Below are 25,554 nucleotides of genomic sequence, written 5' to 3'. Positions count from 1 at the left end.
ATTTTGATCTACAGAATATATGTTTTATATACTAGAAATCGACAGGGCAATCAAAAACGGACAACAGATTTCTTATGATGCTCTTTTTAGTATCCTGTCAAAATATATAATTTTCTGTTCGTTATTATCTTCTCAAGATAAATTTTCCAAATATGAGAGATCTCTCTATAAAGCTATTACAAGATTTTGTTTTAGAAAAATAATTTTCATAACAACAATATTCACTGTGTATTATCCGTCGTTTTCGGTATTCTCACCAATACCTCATATTGGGTATTAAACACTTCGGCATCACCAAATGGCATATAGGCCATTTTATATTGACGATGTAGCTTGCCATATAAAGTCTTTCCCTCGTGCACAGCACGTGCTATATACAATGGTTCACTATACGAAGTGTGTCCCGCTACCAAAGCATTTTCTGGTAGTTCACCCTCAGATGCTGCAACCCATTTATACTCAGCGTCGTTATCACAGCTTATATCCAATATTTCAATATTACTTGTTAGGAATTGTGATTTGAAACCCCATGCAGCATATACACCATTTTTACGAGGACAATAATAGGCAGGTATTAAATCATTGTTGTAGTAACCGCGTGCAGCATATATATCATTGCCATCTTCGTCGGTACCATAGTGTAGACCAAAACTTTTCACTATTTCTTCATCCATATCACGATCTATGGTTAGCCAATCATAACCGCTGAAGACATTGTTTTGCACAGGAGGAGGAGGTGGTTCCATTGTAACCGATTCATTCAGAGGTTGAAAATTTAGATATATTTTGCGACAACGATGTCGCAAACAAGGATCACGACACTGGGGGCAGGTCGTCGAAACCCTTAACCAATGAAATAGACATTGCTGATGAAATACATGTCCACAGCGGGTCACATAAATATTATCACGAGCTGTATAGAATTCACTGCATATACCGCAGAGGATATTTAGGGTTGAGGCCATTTCTGTTTATGGCCTTGGGAATTCTGAAATTAGAGTTGTGTTGAAATTAGTCATTGCGATTTGAAAATAAAGACGAATTGTTTACCTTTCGGAACTGCTTACAACGATGTTATTGCCTTTGTTCGTATTGTATTTTTGTTTATGCACTGCTGACAGATGCACTAATCCGATATCATCTGTTGTGAAATTAGCTACACTGTAAATAAAATTAGAATAACCAAGAATAGGGATATTCGGATGAATGCAAATGATGGTCAATGAGGAAAGATACGTTTAGCTGAAGGTAGTCTTTGGAAACTTGTTAAAGGGAGACTTTAAAGACGATCTAAAGGGTGTCTTCATAGTCAAGGAGAAGAGTTTAAAGGAGACTTTATAGACGAGACGAAGAGATTATTTATAGTCAAGGAAAGACGAGTTGAAAGGAGTCTTAATAGAGGAGCGAAAAGGTGTTTTCATAGACGAGCTGATAGGATTCCTTATAGAAGGATTATAGCAATCTTTATAGATGAACTGGCAGGTGTCATTGTAGACAAAATGAAGAATGGATTTTTAAAACATTGGTCCTGCATACTTTAGTTCCATTTTGTTTTTTGTTAAAAAATTCCAGAAATTAATGTATTCTCTTTCGAAATCGATATCGAAATGGCTATTGGTTACATTATATACCCGCCATAATAATTAGGGTCCTTGGTAAAAATGTCATGAAAGCAGGCAGTTTGTCTATAAATACTCATTTCGCCTCGTATCTAAAGTCACCCTTGAATTTGTCTATAAAGATTTCAACTTTTCTATAAAACACCCTGCCCTAAAAAACTGTCTTCATGTCGTCTCCCTTCAGTTCTTTTCAAACCGTATTTTACGACATTTAGGTTCTTTGGTGAACCTTTTTCTTTAAATCAAGCAGCTCGTCTACAAAGACTCCCTTCAGCTCGCCCATAAAAACACGCTCCATCTCATCTACAAAGACTCCCTTCAGCTCGTCCAAAACACAAAAAGTACCGCAACTTTAAAATGTAATTCAAAATGGTTATTGGAAACTGTATCATAATAGGTATTTAGGGCCCCTTTTACTTACCATAATGTTAAATACATTTCATTACAATGCTTACGAACTTTAAAATAACTTCGACCATAACCTCAAATATGCCAACATAAAATTCACTTTATTTTGCGACCAATAACTCATTGTCCACACCAACAATTCCAAGGACACCTAAAATTCTAATTGGAATTTTGAACCTTTATTCTGTGTCTATCCGTTCAGCGTACTCCCCGAAATACCCAAGTACCCATTAACTGTCCAACACTATTGGCGCGCAAAAATAACTTTGACATTTGCATTGTTTACGTTTTTCGGGGGTATTTGTTTATTTGTTTATTTGTGTGTGCAACAACCAATCATGGACGATTTATCCAAACTGCGAAAGAAAATTACCAATGCATTTAAGCTAAGTGGATTTTTAATACGTTCCGAAAACAGCATCTTCTTGGCAGAACAATTGGCCCCCTTCGATGACAATGAACGAGAAAAATGGCTGACGATTATTACCGAAAATCTACAAAGTCAACGTTTGAAATCGGCTCATGTCGAAAGAGCCGCTCTGGAAAAGGCCATCAATGAAATAAATCGTGTCGGCCTGGATGAGGGTGAATCAGTTTTCTCGGTGATTGATGCCTTCTCGGTGCCACGTTATATTTATAACAAGCAAAATAAAAAATTCGAATTAGATTCGGAACACCGGTCATTGTTGGCTAAGACCACAATGAAGTCGGGACAAATGAGGCAGCGCTACGAGATGTTATTACAAAAGACATTGCGTCATGAACTATTTGCTCCGGCTGTAATTGAGAATGGGGTATCGGCTGAGTCGCGTGCCAAGAAGTTTAAGTTGCTCTATTGTGAGAATCTCTTGTCGAATTCTGTGGTCGAAGAGGCTGTCGTGTTGGGTTTGCTAACACAATTAAAAGAGGGTAAATTTTTCATTGAAGATCCTACGGGTAGTGTGGAACTTGATTTGAGTGGAGCCAAATTTCATGCTGGTTTCTTTTGTGAGGGATGTTTTGTGTTGGCAGAGGGTTCCTATGCGGGAGAGGTTTTGAAAGGTAAACTTGATTATTTAATACTAAATTTATTGTTTTCCCTATACAAGTTTGTTTATATTTCAGTGGATGGCTTGGGTTTCCCACCAGCAGAACCAGCCGCAAGTAGCCGTGCCTTTTTCGGCACCCAAAACAGCTGGGGAGGTGAATCCACAAAACTCTTGAAATACTCCGCCAGACTGCAAGAATTGGAGAGGTCCAATACGGAAGCCACCATTGTCTTTTTATCGGATGTACGTTTGGACATGCCTGTGGTTATGGAAAAACTTCGAATGCTTTTTGTTGGCTATGATTCCTGTCCGCCGGTGGCCATCGTTTTAATGGGTCCTTTTGCTGCTTCGGAAAGACAACATCATGCCTTGAAACATCATCTCAACGCTTTAGGAGCCTTGGCCAATGGCTGTGAGCAATTGAAAAAACAAACAGAACTCATTTTAATTCCCTCAAGTGAAGATCCAGCAGCACCGAATATATTCCCCAGATCAGCCATACCCAAAACCTTAGCAGCCGGTTTGCTAAAGCAGTGGCCACGTACACGTTTAGCCACCAACCCATGTCGCCTACAGTACTGCACACAGCAAATTGTTGTTTGTCGTTTGGACCTGATGGCGAAATTTTGTCGTAACACATTACATTTTCCACCAGATACCTCAAAAATTGAACAACATTTTGCCCGTACTTTGATATGTCAGGGTCATTTGACACCCATACACCCGATTGCTATGCCTGTGCATTGGGATTATGATGCCGCTTTGTGGCTCTATCCATTACCCGATCTAATTGTTATTGGTGATTCGTGTCAGAGTTTTTCCACTTCCCAACATGGTTGTACGGTTTTGAATACCGGTTCGTTTGTTAAATCGAAATTTGCGTTTAAAGTTTATATACCGCACACTAAGACCATCGAAGATTCAGAAATACCAGACGATATGGAAGAGTAAATAAGGGTTATTGATATTTTATAGTATTTTTTTAAGGGAAAACTGTTTTTAATAAATGTTTTTAATAAAGTTGTTTTAAATAAAAACAAATGTATATATTTTAACTGCTGCAAGACCTTCAATATGTTTTCTATAGATAATGCAGTTTCTATATAATTAAAGGATCTGCAAATATGCCTCCTGTAGTTATAAAACCTTCAAGTGTTCTATAGATTATCTAGAAGTATAAGTCCTTACATAAGATGAAAGACCTTAAAGTGATCATCTGCAGTTAGATGATCATAGAGGGCCTTCAAGGGGTCTTCTATATAAAAAAGACGTTAAGTAAAATCTATATAGACAGCAGAAGCTGAGGGAAGTCTTTATCGACGAATTGTAAACCTTGAGCATTTATTTTCTATTATTTAACGCTTATGGTGGTATTGGTTCTTGAAGTACATCAACATTTATTGATCCGTTTGGATCCAGAATATGTATAATGTATCTAACGAATATTTTAACGTGTTACAAGCCGACTGATAAATGAAATATACCTTTCAATATACAACCACTATATAGCGCCATCTACCTATACGAAAAGGAAACATTAATTTGTCGCTACCAAATTCTGCAACGCTTAATGAAATCAGCTGTTTATAAAGCAAAAATTCTAATACTTCTCCAAGAGGTCTGACCAAATCCAAGGTATTCCGTAATTTTGGTATCCAAAAATGTTAAGAATTACCCAAAACACAACCGGTGTCATAACCAAAAGCCTTGGTAGGTATTTCCCGAAAAGTACCACAGATATTTTCCATATTATTTAATAAATTTCATTGACCAAACGCAGCTCGTAATATCTCGTGCACGTCCCAGGTTTGCATCGATCAGAGATGGCGTGAACAACATGGTCTACCGGCCAATCCCAATGAATTTGGACCCCTGACCAATTTGCCCGATTATACATTTTTAGATGGCCGGCCCACACCAATGGGTGTAAGTTAGGAATACTGACCTTGTCCTATTGCTATGTTATAGCTAAATTCCATTCTTTTCTTCTGTTTCTTCCCTTACAGTCCAATCAAAAGAAACGTTTGCTGAAACAACAAACCATTGCCGCTAAAATTGTCACCCTTAGCAAGGAGTTGGATATGGCCAAGCAACGCTATCAACAGCTACAACAACAGGAGCAAGAAAAACGCCAACAGATTATGCAAGCTAAACTGAAACCTAAGGGTAAATTGTTGCTAGAGAATCTGAAGAAGTAGAGAGACCCGCATGGGTGTATCGCGTCGTTGTGCATTAACATTTTCTTAAATAAGTTTAATTGTTATAAATAAATAATTATGTTAATAAATTAAAATATGTATTATTTGATTATATTCCAAAGTAATAGGTAACCTGCGGCATTCTCTTGTATATTGTGCTACAGCGCAGTAAAAAGTATTTGTTTAGCCATTGTTTTGTGACACTTATTAAAGGAAGCTGAAGGGAGTCTTTATAGACGAGCTGAAGGGAGTCCTAATTGACGAACTGAAGGGAGTCCTAATTAACGAGCAGAAGAGAATCTTTATAGGCGACCTGAAAGGAGTCTCTGTAGACGAGTTGAAGGGAGTGGTTATAGGTGAATTGAAAGGAGTTTTATATACGAGCTGAAGGGAGTATTTATAGACGAATTGAAGGGAGTATTAATAGACGAGCTGAAGGTAGTCGTTATAGACAAGCTGAAGGGGGTCTTTATAGACGAGCTGTAGGGAGTCTTAATAGACGAGCTGAAGGCAGTCTTTATAGATGAGCTTAACTTTCTGGTTGTCCTTAAAACATATTCCACGTTTTATTTGTCCTTGAAAAATTATTCTTTAAAAGTCCAAGTTTTATTTGTCCTTGAAAAAATATTCTTTAAAATCCACGTCTATTCGTTGTAGGTCCTTGAAAAATATAAAAATCCACACCTATTCGTCTGTTGGACCTTGAAAAAATATTCTTTAAAAATCCTCGCTTATTCGTCTGGTGACCTTTGAAAAAATATTCTTTAAAAATCTACGCCTATTCGTCTCTTGGGCCTTGAAAAAATATCCTTTAAAAATCCAAGCCTGACATAAACACGTAGGACTATAATAATATTAAAGGAATCCTTGCACTATGGTTCCGTTTTAATAATGGACACTTATGACGAAGACTATTGTAGGGTAACAAGAGATCGTATTGACCCGAATTTCCTCATGTTTCCATTTTAGTTTAACATATCAGCTGTTCGCTGTCATACATATGTTGACAGTTGTATTCGTGTTGTGACATAACCTCTGTCGGGTCTGTTGGGAGAGCGTTGCGTTTCTTGTTGAGGTATATTTCTTTAATGAATTATTAAATAAAAAATAATAATTCTTCTATTTTGAACAGGACCAAAATGAATATAACACCCATGCTGCGCACAGGGCTGTACTTGACCCAGCGTTCCGTGGTCAGGCAGTATGCATTTAAATCGGATTTAAAAATCAAATGGGTACGACCTGAGAAGATTCCATCCATTCACCCGGAAAAGAGCGGTGATTGTGCCAAATTGCCACCGGTAAACCCCAAAGAGTTGATGTTGGGTTTCGACAAATCCAAGGAATTGGAAACGTAAGACCATACCAACTACCCTGTGAAATCGAATAACTTTAAGTATTGTTTTTACAGAGCTGATGCCGCTGTAAAATCTCTTTTTGAGTTGGGTAATAATCCCTATTTCCACACAGCCAAATACTGTAGTGAACAATTGATCAAGGAAGTTCAACGGCATCCATTGGATTATGGTTCCATGGAGGCTAAATGTAAGTTGTTTTCATAGACAATACAATCCAATAACATTAATCCCACTATTGATTTTCACCTCTCTCCCCAGTGGCCCGTATGACCGCCTTCATACGTAGATATCAGCAGTATATGGAAGAACATCCCCGCGATAAGAAACGCAAAGTTATGCTCAAGGAAATGATTGAGAAACGTAAGAAATTCCTTAAGTATTTACGTCGTTGGGATTATCGGCGTTTTGAATGGATTTTGGAAAAATTGGATTTAGTATATAAACCACCACCAGCAGAATTCCATTGGATTACCCGCAAGGAGTCATTGCAAAAGTTAACAGATATACATTGTGAAAAGTTGCGTCAAGAAAAATTAGCTGAATATCGTAAAACTTTGGAAGAGCAACAGATTCCATTTTTGGAAGATGCCATAAAGAAAATGCAATTCATTCGTCAGGAACAAATCGATTTGGATATACCGGTGACAATTAGCGAAGCCGATATCGAAGAGAATAAAAAGAAATTGCAGGAATTGAAAGCATTCAGAGATGAAACAAAGGCGGCAAGTAAAAGTAATGAGTACTAAATATTGCGATAGTTAACAATTTTTGTTATATGATATAAATAGTTTATAATAAACACAAGTGTTATAAAACATAACTGTTTGTGATGAGTGCAGGTTTTTTATGTCAGAATGGTTAAGGGGCTAATGTGGATAATTTAACAATGCTTTCTTTCTAATATTGATCTTAGTATGGTTTCAAATTAAAGACCGGATTTGCTATAAAGAGTTCTTTAAGGCTGTAATTTGGCATATTGGAAAGTAAAACAAATTTTTGCTGAAAAATTTCTATACAGGTCCAAGTTATAATATAGTCTCATATAAATGTTTCTAACCAAATTTTCTCATTGAAGTGACTATAATTTGGCATATCGGATCCCTGACAAATAAGAACTCCTTTCCAGAAATTAATATATGGCAATGTATTAAAAAACTCCCATACGAATGACCCGTTTTCCAACCTGGGTGTGTGGAATTTGGAACATAATTCCCATATAAAGGTCCAGATCGATTTAAGAAAATTCTGAATACACACAACGTGATGGAGGGTGTAAAAAGTTCGATCCGACCGAGCTTAACGATGTTTTTGATTGTCTTCTCATTTCCCATTAAATAGGGGTATTATTCTAATACGATTATTTACTACCACTACAAATTAAAATCAAATAATTATGGGATATGATGATCTTTATTATTATTCATAATATATTCAATAATGTCATCTAACAAAATATTATAGGATTTGTTGTTTTTGTTTTATTAGCAAACAAACATGGTTAAATTACAGAAATTTGTAATATTGTGCACAGAAACAAATACTAAAACATTAGGAGGGGGAAAATACTTTTTTTGCAATCTAAAGTAAAATATTTTAAGAAAAAATTGTAAACAAGAATTCAATAGCCAAAGGGTTTAAAATGTTGTTATATACCATAATATATATAGAATACTTAATTCATGTTATGAAATTCAAAATTTTCTTTTTTAATTTTAGGAATTTTCAGTATGGGATAATTTTTAAGTTTCTCTCTTTTTCATTTTTAATAAAACATCATGCATAGTAATAATATTAAGGTAGTATGTGTGTGGGTGTGTAGTTGTATGTGTTGTTTGCCATATATTAACGTTTACGTTTTGGTGAAATCGATCTTGAACGTGATCGAGTCCGCCTGTGGGAACGCGGTGACCTGGAGTGCTTGCGAGATGAACTCGAATTCCGACTGTGATTACGTTTGGACGATGATAGTGAACGTGTTGAACTGTGTGATTTTGAGCGTGAATTTGAATCATCACTGTTGTGATGACTGTGATTGGATGAGGAGGTTTTATGGCGATCGCGCGGCGGTGGCGAACGCTGTCTATTTTGTACTTTGTTTCTATGTGGACTACGACTATGGGAGCGTGAATGGGAGGGCTTCCTGTTTTTGTGACTACTCTTTGATCTAGGTTTCGAGTGAGTCGATGATCTTGACGATGATGATGTGTTGGACGATGACGATGATGCAGAAGAGGATGACGACGACGAGGAGGAAGATGACGATGATGATCGGCTTGAGGAAGATCTTGAATGTGCATGTCTTTTGTGTTGCTGGGATCTGCTACGGGAACGTGATTTTCTTTTGTTGTCGTATTTTGAACCAGAAGCATTGTAATTCGATTTATTATTAGAACCCTCCTGATGACCATCTCCATCAGCATCATCCTCATCGCCAAACAGATCATACTTGGCCAAGTCATCTTCATCTCCTTCTTCTTCGTCGTCCTCATCATCATCTTCCTCTTCTGCATTGTTTGCTGCACGTTTTGTGTTCGATTCCCTGGCGCCCTTTTTGCGTTTCTTTAGACGACCAAATTCATCGTATTCGCTGTCGGATTCAACGTGCTCCTTATACTCAACTACGCCACGATCATTGTAACCACCTCCCAAGCCTGCAAAACACAAATATTATTAATTGTCCTACACACACACAATTTAAGCCTTAAGCTTAACTAACCCGTCCTTTCCTCATTATCGATCACCTTTGGAGCATTACACATATTGCAGGTCTGGCGACGGGCCCAATTAACATTCGCACATTTGTGACACTGCCAATCATCGGCACTAAACAGACCACGAGACTTTTCCGCTGCAGCCTTGCCAATCTCCGTGCCCAGCTTTTTGCTACCGGCCGCATTGCTTCCACGTTCGGTGCTGCGGGAACGACGACACTTATTGCAACGACTGCGTCGAGCAAAATTCAAATGTCGACAGCTGTGCGAAAAATTTCAGAGACAAAATATAAAATCAACAACAACGACGACAACAAACCAAAGAACCACAGCAGTCGTCCCAGACACACACACACAAACAAAGTAGTGTCGGCAAGCCAGGCAAGGACGATAGAGGAGAGACACCGAGAAAAACACGACCAAATAGAAAGAATTAGATTAGTACACTGTTTTTTGTGTTCAACCAAATTGCATTTGGACATTTTTTGGGTGTGTGGTTCTATTAAGCGTCCACAGCAAGCACCACTCACGTTACATCACCACAAATCCAATCACCACCGCTGCTGCTTTCCGAAACAGAAGACATCCTTTTCTTGCAGTTTTTTGAATTTTTATTCTGAAAATTTCAATTCCATTCCAAGCTTTTTTCGCAAAAAAAAATTATCTCCCGTATACAGTTTGGGGATGAGAATATCGATTTTTTTTTGTCTAATCGATAGAAATGTCAAAGGTGGTTATTATCGTAATTATGCAAGGTAGATTTAATAAGGTAGACGCACCAGAACAGCTGTTGGTACAATTAAATGTCAACAAGTTAAGACGTTGTTAAGTCCAGTGGAATCGAACTTTTTATAAACTCCATCATGGACGTTTAAAATGCCTGAGACGCTCATAATGTCCAAAATGTAGAAAAATGGTTGTACCCTTATATGGGAGGTATCCTAAAAAGTGGGTCAATATTAATCATTTTTTGCTGGAGTAAACGAATCTTAATTTTAGTTCAAAATACCAAACTACAGCCAATTTGGGTGAGAAATGTGACAATACTCTCCAAAATAACAAAATTTGGGAGGAAATGTTATATGAATAGTAAGATTTGACGTCCAAAAAAATTAAAAGTACCAAAATTTAGCCCATTCGTATGAAAAACGCGTCCAGTATATCAAAATTACCGAAATTCGGGAGCATTATTATTCCCAAATATCAAATTCTAGCCCATTCGGTTCTTGAAGATCTCAAAATACCGAAAATTTTTTGGTTATGGTCTGTTCCCGTACTGCAAGAATCTACTAGTTTTTACTATTTTGTTCGATATCATAAAGGAAAAATGTGTTATCGTAGTAAAAAGTAGTAGATTCCTGCTGTACGGAAACAGGCCAATAGTTTGGTAGAACCCAAAATATCAACGTACGTCCAAAAGCGACGAAAACGTTAACGAAATCCTCAGAATACCGAAAATTGTGGAGTACCGTTTAAAGGGGGTCTATATCTAAACGTGGATTTTTCTTCTTCGATCTTATGAATATAAAAATGTCCGAAAACCCCCATACTTTCTGCTGAAGTTGATATCCGTCTTAAATTCTCAGAAGTCTTAATTAAAGGCCCATAGCTCCTAAAGTATGGATTTCTGCAAGGAAAAAAGTAATATCCTTAAAATCAAGCCCTTGAGGACTACATATAGTAAAAATGCAATAAGAACCGCGACCGTGTCCTAAACTCAATTTGTTACCATTATTATAATCTACCTTTGAGGACTTTCACTTTAATTTTATATAAGAAATCTGTAATATTTTTTTGCAGTTCCTTTTTATTTGATTAACTAATTTCATGTTAACGGAACATACCCATTTTTTTCTTTTTTTTTTTTTTGTAATGCAGTGTTGACCACAATTCATCTCTTATCGATTATAAAAACACACTGAACATACCCATTCTAAGTGGCGTTATCGATTCCCGCGTTTTGTTCCCTCTTTTGTTGTCAGTTTTTTATTCGGTTGATAAACATAACCAAGCCACAACAAAATAACTCGGTCATGTACGCCGCCGTACACCCAAATCACTATCATTATCACTGATTTTAATCTACGTTATCTCTTAATTCCCAATTACAAAGAACATGTGATTAATTGTATTATAAAAATAAAATTTGTTAATTTTTTTATAATACAGATAAGAAAAAAATCCGTTAGAGCGGCTGCTGTCAAATACAAACATGTCACGACGTCTTTGTTTTTGCAAATGAACGGCGGCATTGCTGTCATCTGTTTGGCTCCATACTTTGTTTCTTTAATTTTGCATTCTTCAAGATTTTTTCGGGCAAATTTTTTCACCACGAAAGGAATATTGCACTTGCTTTTTTTTAATAATATTGCTTTCACGGGGAATTTGTTAAGAAAAATTCGGTGTTGATTTAAGTGTTAAGTGTTGTGATTGTGCTCATCGGGCGAGAGAGTGAGGAAAAAACCATTTGTCAACGGAAAAAACCATTTGACAATATTTCACAACAGAAACGCCAAAAAAGAAAAAAGAAAGAAACGACAACCAACGGTGGACAACAGCAAGCAGCAGTGACAAGGAGAAGAAGAAAAAGAAGAAAGGAAAAAAAGCATTCAACGTCTAAGACGCATTTTTTGTCTGTCTGTCTCACCTTTCTTAATGTTTTGTATATATCTTTATTAAAAAAAATACTACAAGGAATCAAACAAGAACAACGTCAATATTTTACAACAAAATTTCGGGAAATTGAAAACAACTAACAATTTTGGAACTTGCATTTTTGCCGTCTAAATTTTTGATATTTTCATTCACACACATTGGAAATTGCAGCCATAAATTAGCAATTAAGGTCTTCAAGATACTGCCACAAAGCAAAATTTATTTTGCGTCGGCCAAGACAAAGGAAACGACGACGATAGCGACAACGGATAAGGTTTGCTCGATTCCCATCCGACAACATCTGCTCTGGAACACGTTTCACCATGGCTAACATGATTGGCAACAATAACAATCCGAACAGCGGCATGTCGTCGTTGGCGGCAGCGACGGGATCTAATACGACGACGAACTCCTCAACGGTAGGAGGTCACCACAACAGCAGCAACAGTAGTGTGGGTGGCATATCGAGTCTTCGTGAAATCAGTGATTATCTGCTGCCCAATGGCGGTATGATAAATTTGGCACCGGGTCAGTGCCCTTATGATCATATCATTGAAATGATACGAGGTCTAGATCTCGACGACGATGGCATTACAATGAATCACAAAATCAAATCGATTGAAATGGATTTTTGTAATATTGTTCAGGATGAGAATATGCTTTGGTAAGTAGTCGCTCAATAAATGTTTTGTTTTTACGCTACTAATCATATATTTGAGGTTAGGTTTGGAAGGACAGACGGGAGGGTTAGTTAAAATAGTTGTGGCAATGGTGTTGCTGTGGCTGCTTTTTGTTTTTGTAATTATTGGAGGGGTCATGACGCGTACTAACTAATCTAGATGTGCCTGTGAGTGTGTGATACATGCTGCTGCTGTTTATAGCACACAAAGCACCAAGTAAACAAAACGACGTTCAGGGTAGCCCCGTTTAGTAATTTTTTAATATATTTCATGCTACTCTCTCATTTACCTTTGTTTGTTGTTACCTTCCTCCTTCGTTTATTGACGATGATAACTTGGTTTAGTTATGTTAAGCTGCTAGCCTAGCTATGGCTTGGTGGTTTGTCTGTCTGCATGTTTGTTGTGACGCATATATTGACCAAATGTTGTGTGGTCGTTTCGGCCATTCATTGATGACTATTTTAATTATGTTGTTGTTGTAATATTGGATTTCTAATGCGCTACTGCGCTTGAAACACCAAAAAGAAAATACAAAAATTCGAAATACGAAATTATTTCTTATGCGAAACAGGGAGAGAGATTGGTTTTTTGTTCCCGTGATTAAACTGTGAAATTAGCAAATAACTATTTGGCGAAAGGAAATCCAAAAAAAAAAAATATCTTATGTTTATCCAGAATAATTTTGGATAATAATGGATATGGAAGAGAAAAAAAAATGCATAAATCTAAAAAGGAAAGAATTTCTAAAATTTGTTTCTAGATAATCAGTGGATTGAATAGGAGGGCCGGGTGTTTTTTATTTAAATTATAAATTTGATTTTTATTTACGTGACCTGTTGAGGTCAAACCCCCGCATAAAGGTCATTAAACGCCTTAGTGTAATATCTATACTAACAACATTTTTGAGTGTGGGTATATGTAATTGAATACTAATAGCATATCGCCCACTAAATATGCATTGATTGACAAGAGGTATTATTTTGAATAATCCGGTATATTGATAGCTACCACTATTCTATTCAATCTTCAGGAACCATTTTGAAAATTTTTAAAATATTACAGACACAGTTCTAAAATTAAAAGTATTTTTTGGAGCTTGTCGTCGGACCGTTATTGACCTGAAGAATAAAAACCTTGCAAACCATTCATAAATTTGTTACTGTAGCCAAAAATAATGAAGAAACTCCAAGTTTGTCAAGTCATCATCATCCGATATTCAATCGACAAATCATCTTGACTGGTGAGGACAATTTCCACTTCGGTTATTAAGCCAAAAAAAGTAAAAATCCGGAGCTTGGAAAACCGACAACAAACTGATGAAGAGTATGCTTGAAGTATTAGTAAGTGTTGAAGAGCTTTATAGAGAATCGCATAGCTGACGAGAATTGCCAAAGGTCCAAGAAGGAGTCCCTTACAAGTCCGAGCAGGTGATGTGGAGGCATCTAGAGGTCTAAGTAGGCAAGGATAGGCTCTCTACACGTATCAAAATACGAAGAGGGGGTTGTTAGATGTGTAGGTAGTTAAGGCTGAACTATTCATATTATTAATATGTAATAACGAAATTCATAGGGATTCAAACAGGTCAAGAAGTAGATATAGAGTCCTAGTAGATATTACAACTCTCTCTCTCTCTGGAGGTTTGACCAGAAGATGAAAATGGCTGCCAGATATCTAAGAAGCTAAAACGGAACTATAAATTTTCCAAACATGTAGTAAGCTTTATAGGGGTCCGAACAGGTCAAGAGGGGAGTACGTCTAAAGCCTTAATAGGTATTGAAGATCTTTTTTTAGGCTTAAATTGTTTTCGAGGAGCTCCTCAGAGGTATGGACAACTAATTACATCCTCAGCAAATAATAATCGTTAACATGTTCTTTGTTGCTCTGAAAGATCTTAGAAAATATTCCCAGTATTATTGATAAGCATCTCATAGATATCCTTAAACAATACCCTGCCTTGTTGTAGTAACCCACGAATAGTAAGCCCAATTTTCTCTCCCACGATACTTTTATTGCAATCCACTTAAAACCACACTTAACCAACTATGTATGTGCCTGTGTCTACATTTAAATTGAAGATAATTAAAAGTTTACAGAAACATTTAATTAACTTCAATTAAACACAAAAACAACAACTTTTTTCTCTTGACTATATGAATCATTGCATAACAAAATTTTTTATAAATAAATCTTTTCTTTATAATTTCTTTGCAGTGAATCAATGGCCTATATTAATGACAAAGCTCTTGAGGATGGAGAGACGGCATTAAAATTTGCATTATTATTTGCCTCACGTAATTTCGATGTCTTGGCCATGAAAGAGACCAAGGTGCGCACGGCCATGTTAACCCTGCTGCAAAAGAATTTCGTCAATTCGGAAAACTATCGACTATATGATCGTGAACGTTTGTATAATTCTATAATATTGCTAGGTGAATACTATCATCGAGTGCGTTTGGCTGACAATGCCCCCATAACAATTTTGGGCGAATCCCTGCTAAGTCTTTTGATTCGAGAAATTAGCGAGGAGAAAAATGTCAATAATGTTAAATTGGTAAAATTGATATTGTCACAAATTACCCTAAATGGTGGCCTATTGCGCAATCTACACAATGCCGATCTATCACAACTTTTATATCTGATACGAAAGAACTTGATTGAACAGCCAAATTTGAAACCGAACGTCAAAGCCATTATGTTAATGACTTTGGATTTGTTTTATAGTAATTTTGAAAGTCTCGGTTCACAGTTGGAGGGTATGTATTCGAAATATCTGATAATGGAAGATGATGATGACCCGGAGGATATGGGTAATAATAATCAAAATATGTCATCACCACCTGCTCAACAACAAACACAACAACAGTCTCCATATTCTAACAATACCTGCCCAACAACAAATAATACACAACGTCAAGGCTATATAAAGGAAACGTCGTGTAACAATTACGATGAAGTTCCCCTGCCATCATCTTCAAATAACACCAGCTATGAAAATGGTGATTCGGGAAATGTCAACGATAATACCGAAGAAGATCATGATAATTACAAGCGATGGAATGATCAGGAATGTGGAGATTCTTTGGAAGAGTGTGACATCAATGTCGGTGGTGGTGGTAATAGTGCCACTAATCGTGGTGCTACATACCGACATGATGACCGCGACCAGTTGCATTCGTCCAATAGCCGACATGAAAATGATCCAGATCGAGATAGTCGTAATTCAAGGCGTTCATATCAACCCAGACAATCGCCAAGACCCTTGAATCAGAACTATAATCGGTATGTGTATAACAATAAGTAGTATTTGAAATTTAATTGTTTAATATTATTTTATTTTTTAAAAGGCGAAAAGTCCTAGAATTTCTATAATCAACCCTTAATGGTCCCTTAAACGTCAAGATTATTTTTATAAAAAAATCTATCCATAATAGTATCCTAGTCCTCTAGAAGATGTAATTAAAATTCAATTCTAATGGTCTGCTGAACCCATAAAAATCAACCATTAATGGTGTCTCAGCTCGATAAAAAATATTCATAAATATCCACCGTAAAAAGACCCTTAAAATCACCCTTAATGATTGTTTAGCCTTCAAGATTACTTCTTTAAAAATAGACAGATAATGATTTCCTTGTTATCTAGAAAATAGCCGTAACAAATCCAAGATTAATCGTTTCCTAGTCCTGGAAAAAAAATATCTTTAAAAGTCCTCATTTGTTTCAACACAGCCTTAGAAAAAAATGTATCTTTAAAAGTCCACATTTATTTCCATCCTAGCCCTTCTTAAAAATACTCATATTTGTATGCGTCTTAGCCCTCGAAAAAATACCTATAAAAATTAACACTTATTTGTTTCATAGCCTTCTAGAAAATATCCTTAGAAATCAATCTCCTTTGTAGAATATTCCTTTAGAGAATAACCCTTAAAATCCACACTTCTAGGTCAGATTTTTCCTATAGAAAATATCTTTTAAAAATCCACGCTTCTTGGGCGAAGACTTCTCTTGAAAATGTCTTTTAAAAATACACGCTTCTTGGACGAAGACTTCTCTTGAAAATATATTTCAAAAATCCACGCTTCTTGGACGAATACTTCCCTTGAAAATTTCTTTTAAACATCCACGCTTCTTGGACGAAGACATCCCTTAAAAAATATATACTCTATAAATCCACGCTTCTCGGTATAAAATATGTTTTAATATACTATTTTTAACCTTTCTTCCTTTCTTTTAGACAACAACAACATGAAAATCAACAACATGCTAGGGACTCACAGAATAGTGGTAATGAGGAGCGTGACGAATCAAAACCCCTGCCACGTTGGCGTGCACCACGTTTCAATCGTGATGATCAACACAAAGACAATCGTAGTCGTAATGTACAGCGCCGATTCAGTGGCAGCTTCGATGATGATCGTCAAAGTGTACGCAGTGACGGTGGCAGTATCCGTCTGTATAGTATAAATGATCGTCTCAAACATGCTCAAGAGAAAATCGAACGGTCCGGCAATCCAAGCACTTATACGGGCATTGCAAATTCTAATTGGGATCGCCAGTCACAACGCGATGATCGCAGCGAACGTTCGTATATGAGTAATTATGAACGTGGCAATAATCATCGTCGTGGTGGCCGGCACTACAATCAACGCCCAATGTATGATAAACCACCACGTTTCCAAAAGAATAAAGGTGCTGCTGCGGCGAACAATCACAATGGAGGCGGTGGTGGTGGCGGTGCTATGGATAAAAATCAGTCATCCGATACGTGGAGACGTTCGAATAGCAATCTTAAGTACTATGATGAAAATTCACAATACAATAATACAAATGGTCCGGAATCGAATAGTCGCAGTTCGTCACGGGCTCGTACATTGCCACGACCGGCAAAATCTAGAATGGATGGCAGTGGTCCGGGTGGCAATTCATACAGACGTAGTCAAAGTCCCAATAGCTATCAAAGTGGCCGTGGAGGTGGTGGCGGCAATCATCACAACAGTCACAATCATCAAAACAAAAACCGGACACGCCACTTTGGCCAACGCTACAGCAGTCAAAGTAGTTTAGCTAGCGAAGCGTCCAGTACATTTGATCGCCATACGCAGCATCATAGAAATCGTTCATTTTCCAGACGCAATCCTTCTTCCGCCATGCACCAGCAATCCGAACAGCCACCACCACAACAGCAAACACAACATATCCCGCCACCACCGCGTAAAGAGAAGGAGAACGAAGACGATTGGACAGACAATGAGGCGACAAACAGTGAATTGGTACGTAATGCCCGCCAAACAACTGATTATATGAATTACTTATCATCAAAGTAACAAAAAAAAAAATGTTTGGTGTAAATTTCTTAACACATTTAGTAAATAAATATGTGTATACATACTACATATATTTATATACATATATACAAACAAAAGACGTTATCTTAACGTATGGGAATAAACTTGCATGTGTGTGCGTGTGTATTTTTGTTTGTACAATTCCCGCCTAAAACATAAAGTAATTCAGATATTTGTGTATTTCTTTTTTAATTAATTAATTGCATCTTATATAAATATATATATTTTTTTATAATAGAATGTAGATTTGTTTATTTTTTGATTTAAGTAACTTTTTCCACATTGAAATAATTATTCTATACCTTCGTTTGGAATGTTCTATAATTGTACTTATATACATATATATGATGCTATAATATTTGATCAAATTTTCTTATTTGTTTATACTTCATTTTCATAGATGTTGTAATTGTAACTACTATGTAATCCAAAATTTCTATATGTATGTAATTGTTAATTGTTGTTCATATTCATTATGTTGCAATTATTCTAAACTCGTAATACTTTTTAAAACAGACTCTTAAAGGAATGGGTTGTGTACTTGTGTTTTTTGTTTCCCCTCTCTTCTTTTGTTGTTGTAGTTAGCCTCTTTTAAAATATATTTTCATAACTAAATTTCAAAATTTTATGCTTGGATTTGATGATTGATATAAACAGAGTTACCCTGATCTTTTGTAGTTATCTTTTAAATTTAAATTTTCAGCATTGAAATAATTAAGAAATATGAAAAGTAAACTACTGTTTGTCATACCAATACGTAAGCTGCTTCTACAGATCCAGCTCCAATTCGTGTTAATCAAATTACTCTAACTACTATAGTCCAGGCTAAAATTTTATTAGTTTGATAAAATTCAATTCCTTGTAACTTACTTAAGTGATTTACTATATATTTTTTATTGCCATAGTGTGATAATTTCCAAGCTTGTCAGCATATTTAAAAGGCTGAACTGTCTGCAGCAAAGGCGGGGTTTTTCAATCTTCTTCTTTTTTTTTTAATCTTTTTATAGAAGTCTAGAAGCTCTTCTAGAGAAGACTAAAATGCCTGTTTACAGGACTCCTTATAGATGATGTATTCTCTGATGAAGTCTTTGATAAGAAGTCCTTCTGGTCTACTATAAGAATACCTACTTAGAAAACCCGTCAACCAAAAGGTCTTATCATATATTCAACAGGTTCGTCTGTCGACCTCATACCATTCATTGCAAATGGTTTTCAACTTCTCTTTGAAACAGACGCTGTGGTTGCTGCGAACCCTCTGTTGTGTTTTATATGTATATTTTGCTTCTGTATATTGACTACAGAGTACAAGCGAAAAATACACCTTAACAGTACTTGCCAAGTTACGTTATGTTGGAATTCCTTCGATTTGAAGTTCTCCAATTGCTTACCTTCCCGTCCAGTACCACTTTTTGACTTGGACCCTTTGGATGCCACAGTAGGTAGCATAGTTTCTAAAGTCTCTGGATCATCCACTCTTGACTCCTTTTTCCTCCGAGACTACTTGCCTCAGAAGCACTCGTTTAGCAGCTATTGCAGATGCAGATAAGAGACAGTTTCACCTTGAAAAGGTCGGTATCTAGCCATAGCCATAATTTAACCTGGCTCGTCCTTAAACGGGGATAAATTCTATATGTCAGCTGGCATGATTTCCTGTCGCATTCTACAATGTGATTGTCGTCATTTATTTTTACTTGGAAATACTGGATTTTATTCTCGATATACGGCGGAATTAAACTCCAACATAACATTGATGATTGATGGAGAAAAGTTTCTGAATACCATACCCATGATATTGGGTGTTATGTACAAAGTCTTCTCCTGCTCCTATTCCAACCGGGCATAAATTATTAAAGACTTCGATTCTTCCTATTCCTCATCATCGATATTAGCTTTGTCGACAATGTGACTAATCACGATCTGATTAGCACCGACGCTTTTCTCGTCTTAGATGAAAATATCCTTATTATTTCCTTCGAACATTATCTGATTTTACCCAATCAATATCTGCTCTCTTGATAGTCACAGAAGCGTCAAATCAAATATCGGTATGCAAACTGATTTACATTCGGAATTAAGGTAATCTTAATTCGAACCAGCTGTACCAAATTACAGCTGGTTCGATAAAAAATGAGACTTGATTTCAACAGACAGATGGACGGACAAAAATGTACACAGAATTTTATTTTGATCCGTAATATGTATACCTTACTGGAGGCCCCAGTGATTATTTCGAGGTGTTTAAAAAATTTGAGTATGACGCTGAGCAAACATGAATAAAATTGGAGTTTCTAGTAAAGGTGGACCAACATAGATTCTAATCGGAACCCAAAATTTCAAACTTAAATCGATTATGTTGGTTATAGTGTCCAAAATGTGAAAACCAGTGGCTTTAACAAAAATTTTTTGAAAGATCAAACCGTCTAAGGACTCCAAGGGCTAAATAAAAACCAATTCGGTTGGATCAAGTGGTTAAAAATAGAAATTCGCTGTTATAGTTGGATCGATGTAGTCCATACGATCTGTCTGCTAACTTATTTATCATACCCATGGAAGGCCAGCAAATTATTAAATCCCTGTGGAGTGTCTATTGTCTCATTTTTGTCGATGATCAATGTCTTACAAGAATAAAAAATCTTTGTATATAAAGACCTTTTATTTGGAAGATGTGAGAAGCTAGAAAAGATCTGTGTAAAGATTTAGGAAAATATAGGGGAAGAACCGAACCTCATTATTCATTTGGATATAAGCTCAATTTGTTTCTACTCCCTTTTTATTCTACATTTTTGTAGGCATATACATTTTTTGTTGTTGTTTTAGAATCTGTTGCATGAACTTAATAAAGATGTTATTTTGTAAGCTAATCTCTATTGAAGGTTGCATGTAAAAAAATATATTTTGTGTTAAATCCCAAGTAATGTTTATACTCTTATATTTATTATAAGGAACATTTTAAAAAGATAGTAAACAAAACTTAATTATGTTTCTTTTCCTACCGAACAAATTCAAACAACAAAACAGATTCCATGAAGAAACATTTCACAGAAAAGCATTAACAACGGCTACCTATCTGTGTATTTAAACGTTTACCACTTGATAGAACCTTAACGTCGGAACGCATCTTTCCAATAATACACACCATCCCCTTTGTGCTAGCGGCAACAACAGCAGCAGAAGCCACTCCGTAATGGACTCAAATGAAATTGGTATTCCTTTAAATGTCTGTTAGTAGTTTAAAAGAAAATAAATGCAACAACAACAAAAACAACAATCATACATTATGAAATTCTACTGTGGTATAAAAGCAACAACAAGAGCATAATGAACAGAACATTGATCAATGCGGTAAAATTTATATATGTAACATTTACAAAATAATAAAAAAAACAAAATGATTATTTAAAATAAATGTAATAATGTATTTAAAAAAAAAAACACAGCAACAACAAAAAAACAAATAATTAAACAAAACCACATACATAGGTCTGAAAAGTTAAAACTAATCTTAAAACCAACAACAGAAAACAATTTAATTATTACTATTATGATTATCGTAAACAAAAACAGTCTATAATTGTAATTACTAGAGTTTATTATTATTAAATATTTGTTAACAATTTAAGCTTTCATTCATAATTTATATTTTATAAGTAGCCATTGTTTTATAAATCTCCACCACTGTTCATATCCGACAATGTGGTTTGTTCCATAACTTTTATCCCCAATCCCCTTCCCCAAAAAAATTAATAAAATTAAAACCTGCATCCAATCAATACCCACCTCCCTCGTGTCCTAACCCCCTCCCACCCACGCTTAAGTATCAAGTGATATGTATCTACGGAATTTTATAAGATTGTGGCATGATCGTTTATCGTTTATTTTAATTTGAGTAAAAAACAACAACAACAATTGTAAAAACAAATACTTATATTAAAAAAGAAAAAAATTAAAACAAAAATAAATAAAGTCATTCAAAATGACCTATTTTAAGCGTACTACTCCAAAATGTGTTTTATTTATATTGCTGATATCATTATCATAGAAATATTAATTGGAAGGCCAAATGAAAGTATATATACGAAAATACATATAAGTTGTAACCTTCAGAAAGAAAATACATATACGAAGAAGTCCAATGGAAGTCGTTTTATCTAGAGAGGTATTCTATATCCCCGAGAAGGTATTTTATCCATAGAAACCCTACTGAAGGTCTTCTGTCTATTGAAAACCTGTGAAAGGCCTTTGTCAATAGAAGCCCTACAGAAGGACTTTTATCCACAGAAGACCTATAGAGAGTCTTCTAATAATAAAAGACCTACTGAAGATATTATTTCAATAGACGATTAATAGATTATTGAAAACCTTCGAAAGGTCTTTTGTCTATAGAAGACCTACAAAAGGACTTCTATCCACAGCATATTTATCTGTCTACAGAAGATCTACTGAAGTTCTCCTAACTATAGAATTCCTACATAAGTTCATCTGCCTATAGAAATCCTATTGAAGGTTTTCTCTCTATAAATGGTCTACCTAAGATATTCGGTTCATAGAAGACCTACAGAAGATTTTATAGCCATAGAGGACCCTCTGAAGGTCTCCTATCTATAAGGAAGGTATGTCTGAGAATAACTAATATCAAATTGGTTCCCTAAAAGTTTCAAAATATCGAATATTGAGGGTGGTGTCGTTATATGGTAACCCAAAAAATACACCAATATGGATAATTTTTAGTAGGGACATTTTCCCCCATTTTCCCTTTGTTTCAACAGCGAAATGATTTCACCCGAACTGTCAAAATTTGACTTTGAATCGTGTGAAAACGTAAACAACAAATTTGACAGTTTGAGGGATTTTCTACCAAAATGACCGATAATATTCACTTCTTACACGACCTGTTTATTGGCCCATGATCAGAACAAAATTTTTTTATGCCCTACACCTTTATGTTATAAGTATAGTTCCGTTCCAGAACCTAAAAGAATCTACTAATTTTACAAGTTTTACCACTTTTTACTCAAAACCCGTTCCTGACCCACAGAACTGGTAAAACATTAAACGAAATTTAAGATAACACAAATCAAAATAGCGTTCTCTTTGTAAACTTTTTACTCGAAAATTTTGTCAGAGTAAATATGGTAAACAGGAAATGCCAACTTCTGATTGGCTGTTATGTTGATTTTGAAGTATTGCCATCTAATTTTGGCATATCTACTAGATTTGCGTTCCCGAATTTTTCAAATCGTTGTGTACTCTGAGAACGATTTTGAAATATTTCCCTTTTACTAGCTTTTGGTCTGTTTTTACACTTTTTAATAGTGAATTTTTCGTACAATGCGAACATTCGATAGGGATTGCAAATGCTTGTTCCTTCATTGTATCTTTAACATTCACGATAAATTGAAAATAATCGAATTCTCGGCGTGAGCATTCGTGAGAAAGAGCATATTTTAATAATTTTCCGCACCTTTTGCTAGCTTTACTATTAAAACTATTAAAAAAAGTACTGGAACGGACCAATCGTTATCAGGGATTTGCCTATGTTCAGTGTTAATACGGCGTGACTCGTTCGTTACGTTCATTTTGCGTACTCATTGGTGTAAAAACGGCCACTAACAACCAAAACAAAGAAACACATATTGCACCCAATTGGAAATTTACTGATTTTGCTAATTTAGAAAAAAATTGAAAAAAAGTAAGACACCGTCCATTGCAAGTTTTATGTGCATTTTTCTAAAATTTATAAAAAGAATTATTGCGGAATTATTGTTTGTAAAAAATAATTAAAAAAGGTACGATATAAAGGGACAATTGTTTTTTTAAGAATTTTTCTCGATTTTTTAGTTTTATGTTTTATTCCAACAGGGGAGGTTGTCATTGCATTCATCATCACCATATCATTTCAATGACAGCAACCCAACAATAGAATTAAATAAAGAACTAAGCAATTTCAGTCCGAATCTCGCTGTCTCCGTTCCAAAAATGTCGTCGGAAGAAATGACTGCAACAACAACAACCTTAAATGTCCTGTGTGCCATATGCAGTGAATATTTCAAAAGCAACGACATCATCTACTGCACCACCAAATGTGGTCATGTCTTTCATCACAAATGTTTGACCCGTTGGTTGTCCCAATCGACAACATGTCCACAGTGTCGTGCCGTTTGTCATCGTCATATGATACATCGTATTTATTTGAATTTTTCTGAGCCAACAGCACAGGATGATGAGCTGGATGCAGAACCCGTAAACACTTTCGATTGGTATCCCTTGGATAGTAGCATGGATCCCAAAGAAATTGCTAGTTTTTCCTATAAATTGGGCACAGATGCAGATGGTGATGCTATTTATGCGGCTCGGGTATACTTTAAAGACGATTTACTGCCAGCCTATTATGTTCCCAAGAAGAAAGGTGCCTATTGTGCCTGGGGTGGTGGTGGTCATTTTGTTGAAAATGATATTGAACTGTTGTACACCAGTGATGATAAAGCCGATTATAAATGGGTATCTGCTGAAAATGGTGCTGTACCAGAAAATGCATTCGTTTGTGGTTATACAGATCGCGGTGAATCTCTGTATTTTGGTCGGGCAAATTATGAGGGTCTAATACGTTATGGTAAAATACATCCATCGCACCGTTGCTGTTATATACCCTATGAGGAATTAGAGAAAAACAATAGATCGTATGAAGTATTAGTTCGTATTCCAGCAACAACGACAACGGAATCAAGTCCACAATAGGAGTAAGGAAAATCGAAACATTGAGAAATGTGTTTTGTAATTTATTGTCCTGTCAAGAATCTACTAATTTATACTATTTTTCATTATTATAAAGTAAAAATTGTTCTTGTGGAACAAAGATTATTTGTTTAATTGGAATGTGAAAATTTAAAATTTATTACCAAATAATTGTATTTTTGTTGAACAAAGTTATGGAATATATATAATGATGAACAATTGTCTATTTGTATGTGTGTTGTAAGAAATATGTTATGCTTTAAAATAAGCTTAAACAATTTACTTTAAAAAAAATATGCAATCTCATTTTTATGCTTGTTACTGTTAAGAACAGTTTATAATTAAAAGTCTTTACAATAAATTGTAAATTGTTTCTTTTTTATTAAAAAAAATAATATATGTCTAACTTAGTGAAGTTGTAATATTTTATTTCACAATGATCATACATATTTTGACATCATCAATAATTATATTATGATTAATATTAATATGACTAATGTGTTATTCATATTACTTTTTCCCATATTAGATATTCGATTTTGAAGCAGTAGATGGTAGGACGCATGTTAAGTTCCATATGAAAGACCATGTATTTTTGTAAAGAATCCACAGATTGCATTTATCATTATTATTATGCGTAGAATCGCTTTCTGAGTCAATTTATGTATGTCCGTCCGTGTGTTGGTGTTAAATTGTAAACAAAGTACATGTCGCATTTATGACCCGAATTGGATGAAACTTGACATAGGTCACTTATTTGGCCCAAGGACGAACCCTTTTGAAATTGGGAAAAATCGGTTAAGATTTAGATATAACTCTCATA

At 35.5% G+C, this 25,554-nt stretch overlaps 7 protein-coding genes across 7 annotated transcripts; 5 read left to right on the top strand and 2 right to left on the bottom strand.

The window, feature by feature from the left end:
- Window positions 1-221: 221 nt before the first annotated feature.
- Window positions 222-965, bottom strand: LOC133331408 (uncharacterized). The gene has a single exon (XM_061539804.1). It carries the CDS (start codon window positions 963-965, stop codon window positions 222-224), a length of 744 nt encoding a protein of 247 aa, XP_061395788.1.
- A 1,400-nt stretch (window positions 966-2,365) lies between these two features.
- On the top strand, window positions 2,366-4,006 carry LOC133331436 (DNA polymerase epsilon subunit 2). Its single transcript, XM_061539831.1, has 2 exons — window positions 2,366-3,068; window positions 3,132-4,006. The coding sequence occupies exons 1-2, from the start codon at window positions 2,366-2,368 to the stop codon at window positions 4,004-4,006; spliced, it is 1,578 nt and encodes a 525-aa protein (XP_061395815.1).
- Window positions 4,007-4,716: 710 nt separating this feature from the next.
- On the top strand, window positions 4,717-5,253 carry LOC133331397 (large ribosomal subunit protein mL52). The gene is made up of 3 exons (XM_061539794.1): window positions 4,717-4,765; window positions 4,836-4,981; window positions 5,062-5,253. Exons 1-3 carry the CDS (start codon window positions 4,717-4,719, stop codon window positions 5,251-5,253), a joined length of 387 nt encoding a protein of 128 aa, XP_061395778.1.
- A 1,135-nt stretch (window positions 5,254-6,388) lies between these two features.
- On the top strand, window positions 6,389-7,357 carry LOC133331385 (small ribosomal subunit protein uS15m). The gene is made up of 3 exons (XM_061539783.1): window positions 6,389-6,607; window positions 6,665-6,798; window positions 6,870-7,357. The coding sequence occupies exons 1-3, from the start codon at window positions 6,393-6,395 to the stop codon at window positions 7,355-7,357; spliced, it is 837 nt and encodes a 278-aa protein (XP_061395767.1). The 5' UTR covers window positions 6,389-6,392.
- Window positions 7,358-8,453: 1,096 nt separating this feature from the next.
- On the bottom strand, window positions 8,454-9,911 carry LOC133331374 (zinc finger Ran-binding domain-containing protein 2-like). Its single transcript, XM_061539775.1, has 3 exons — window positions 9,853-9,911; window positions 9,328-9,584; window positions 8,454-9,262 (listed from the first exon to the last, which is right to left on the bottom strand). Exons 1-3 carry the CDS (start codon window positions 9,906-9,908, stop codon window positions 8,454-8,456), a joined length of 1,122 nt encoding a protein of 373 aa, XP_061395759.1. The 5' UTR covers window positions 9,909-9,911.
- Window positions 9,912-12,424: 2,513 nt separating this feature from the next.
- LOC133331363 (GATA zinc finger domain-containing protein 14) lies at window positions 12,425-21,126 on the top strand. The gene is made up of 4 exons (XM_061539764.1): window positions 12,425-12,641; window positions 14,869-15,936; window positions 16,889-17,924; window positions 21,018-21,126. The coding sequence occupies exons 1-4, from the start codon at window positions 12,487-12,489 to the stop codon at window positions 21,024-21,026; spliced, it is 2,268 nt and encodes a 755-aa protein (XP_061395748.1). The 5' UTR covers window positions 12,425-12,486; the 3' UTR covers window positions 21,027-21,126.
- Window positions 21,127-23,975: 2,849 nt separating this feature from the next.
- LOC133331355 (uncharacterized) lies at window positions 23,976-24,734 on the top strand. The gene has a single exon (XM_061539755.1). The coding sequence runs from the start codon at window positions 23,976-23,978 to the stop codon at window positions 24,732-24,734; it is 759 nt and encodes a 252-aa protein (XP_061395739.1).
- The last annotated feature ends 820 nt before the right edge of the window (window positions 24,735-25,554 follow it).

This window comes from Musca vetustissima, unplaced genomic scaffold (genome assembly GCF_032173495.1).
Source record: "Musca vetustissima isolate MV318-11 ecotype Yass unplaced genomic scaffold, APGP_CSIRO_Mvet_v1 utg58965, whole genome shotgun sequence".
Taxonomy (NCBI): domain Eukaryota; kingdom Metazoa; phylum Arthropoda; class Insecta; order Diptera; family Muscidae; genus Musca; species Musca vetustissima.
The sequence above is the reverse complement of the archived record's forward strand: the minus strand, read 5'-3'. Positions and strand labels throughout refer to the sequence as shown.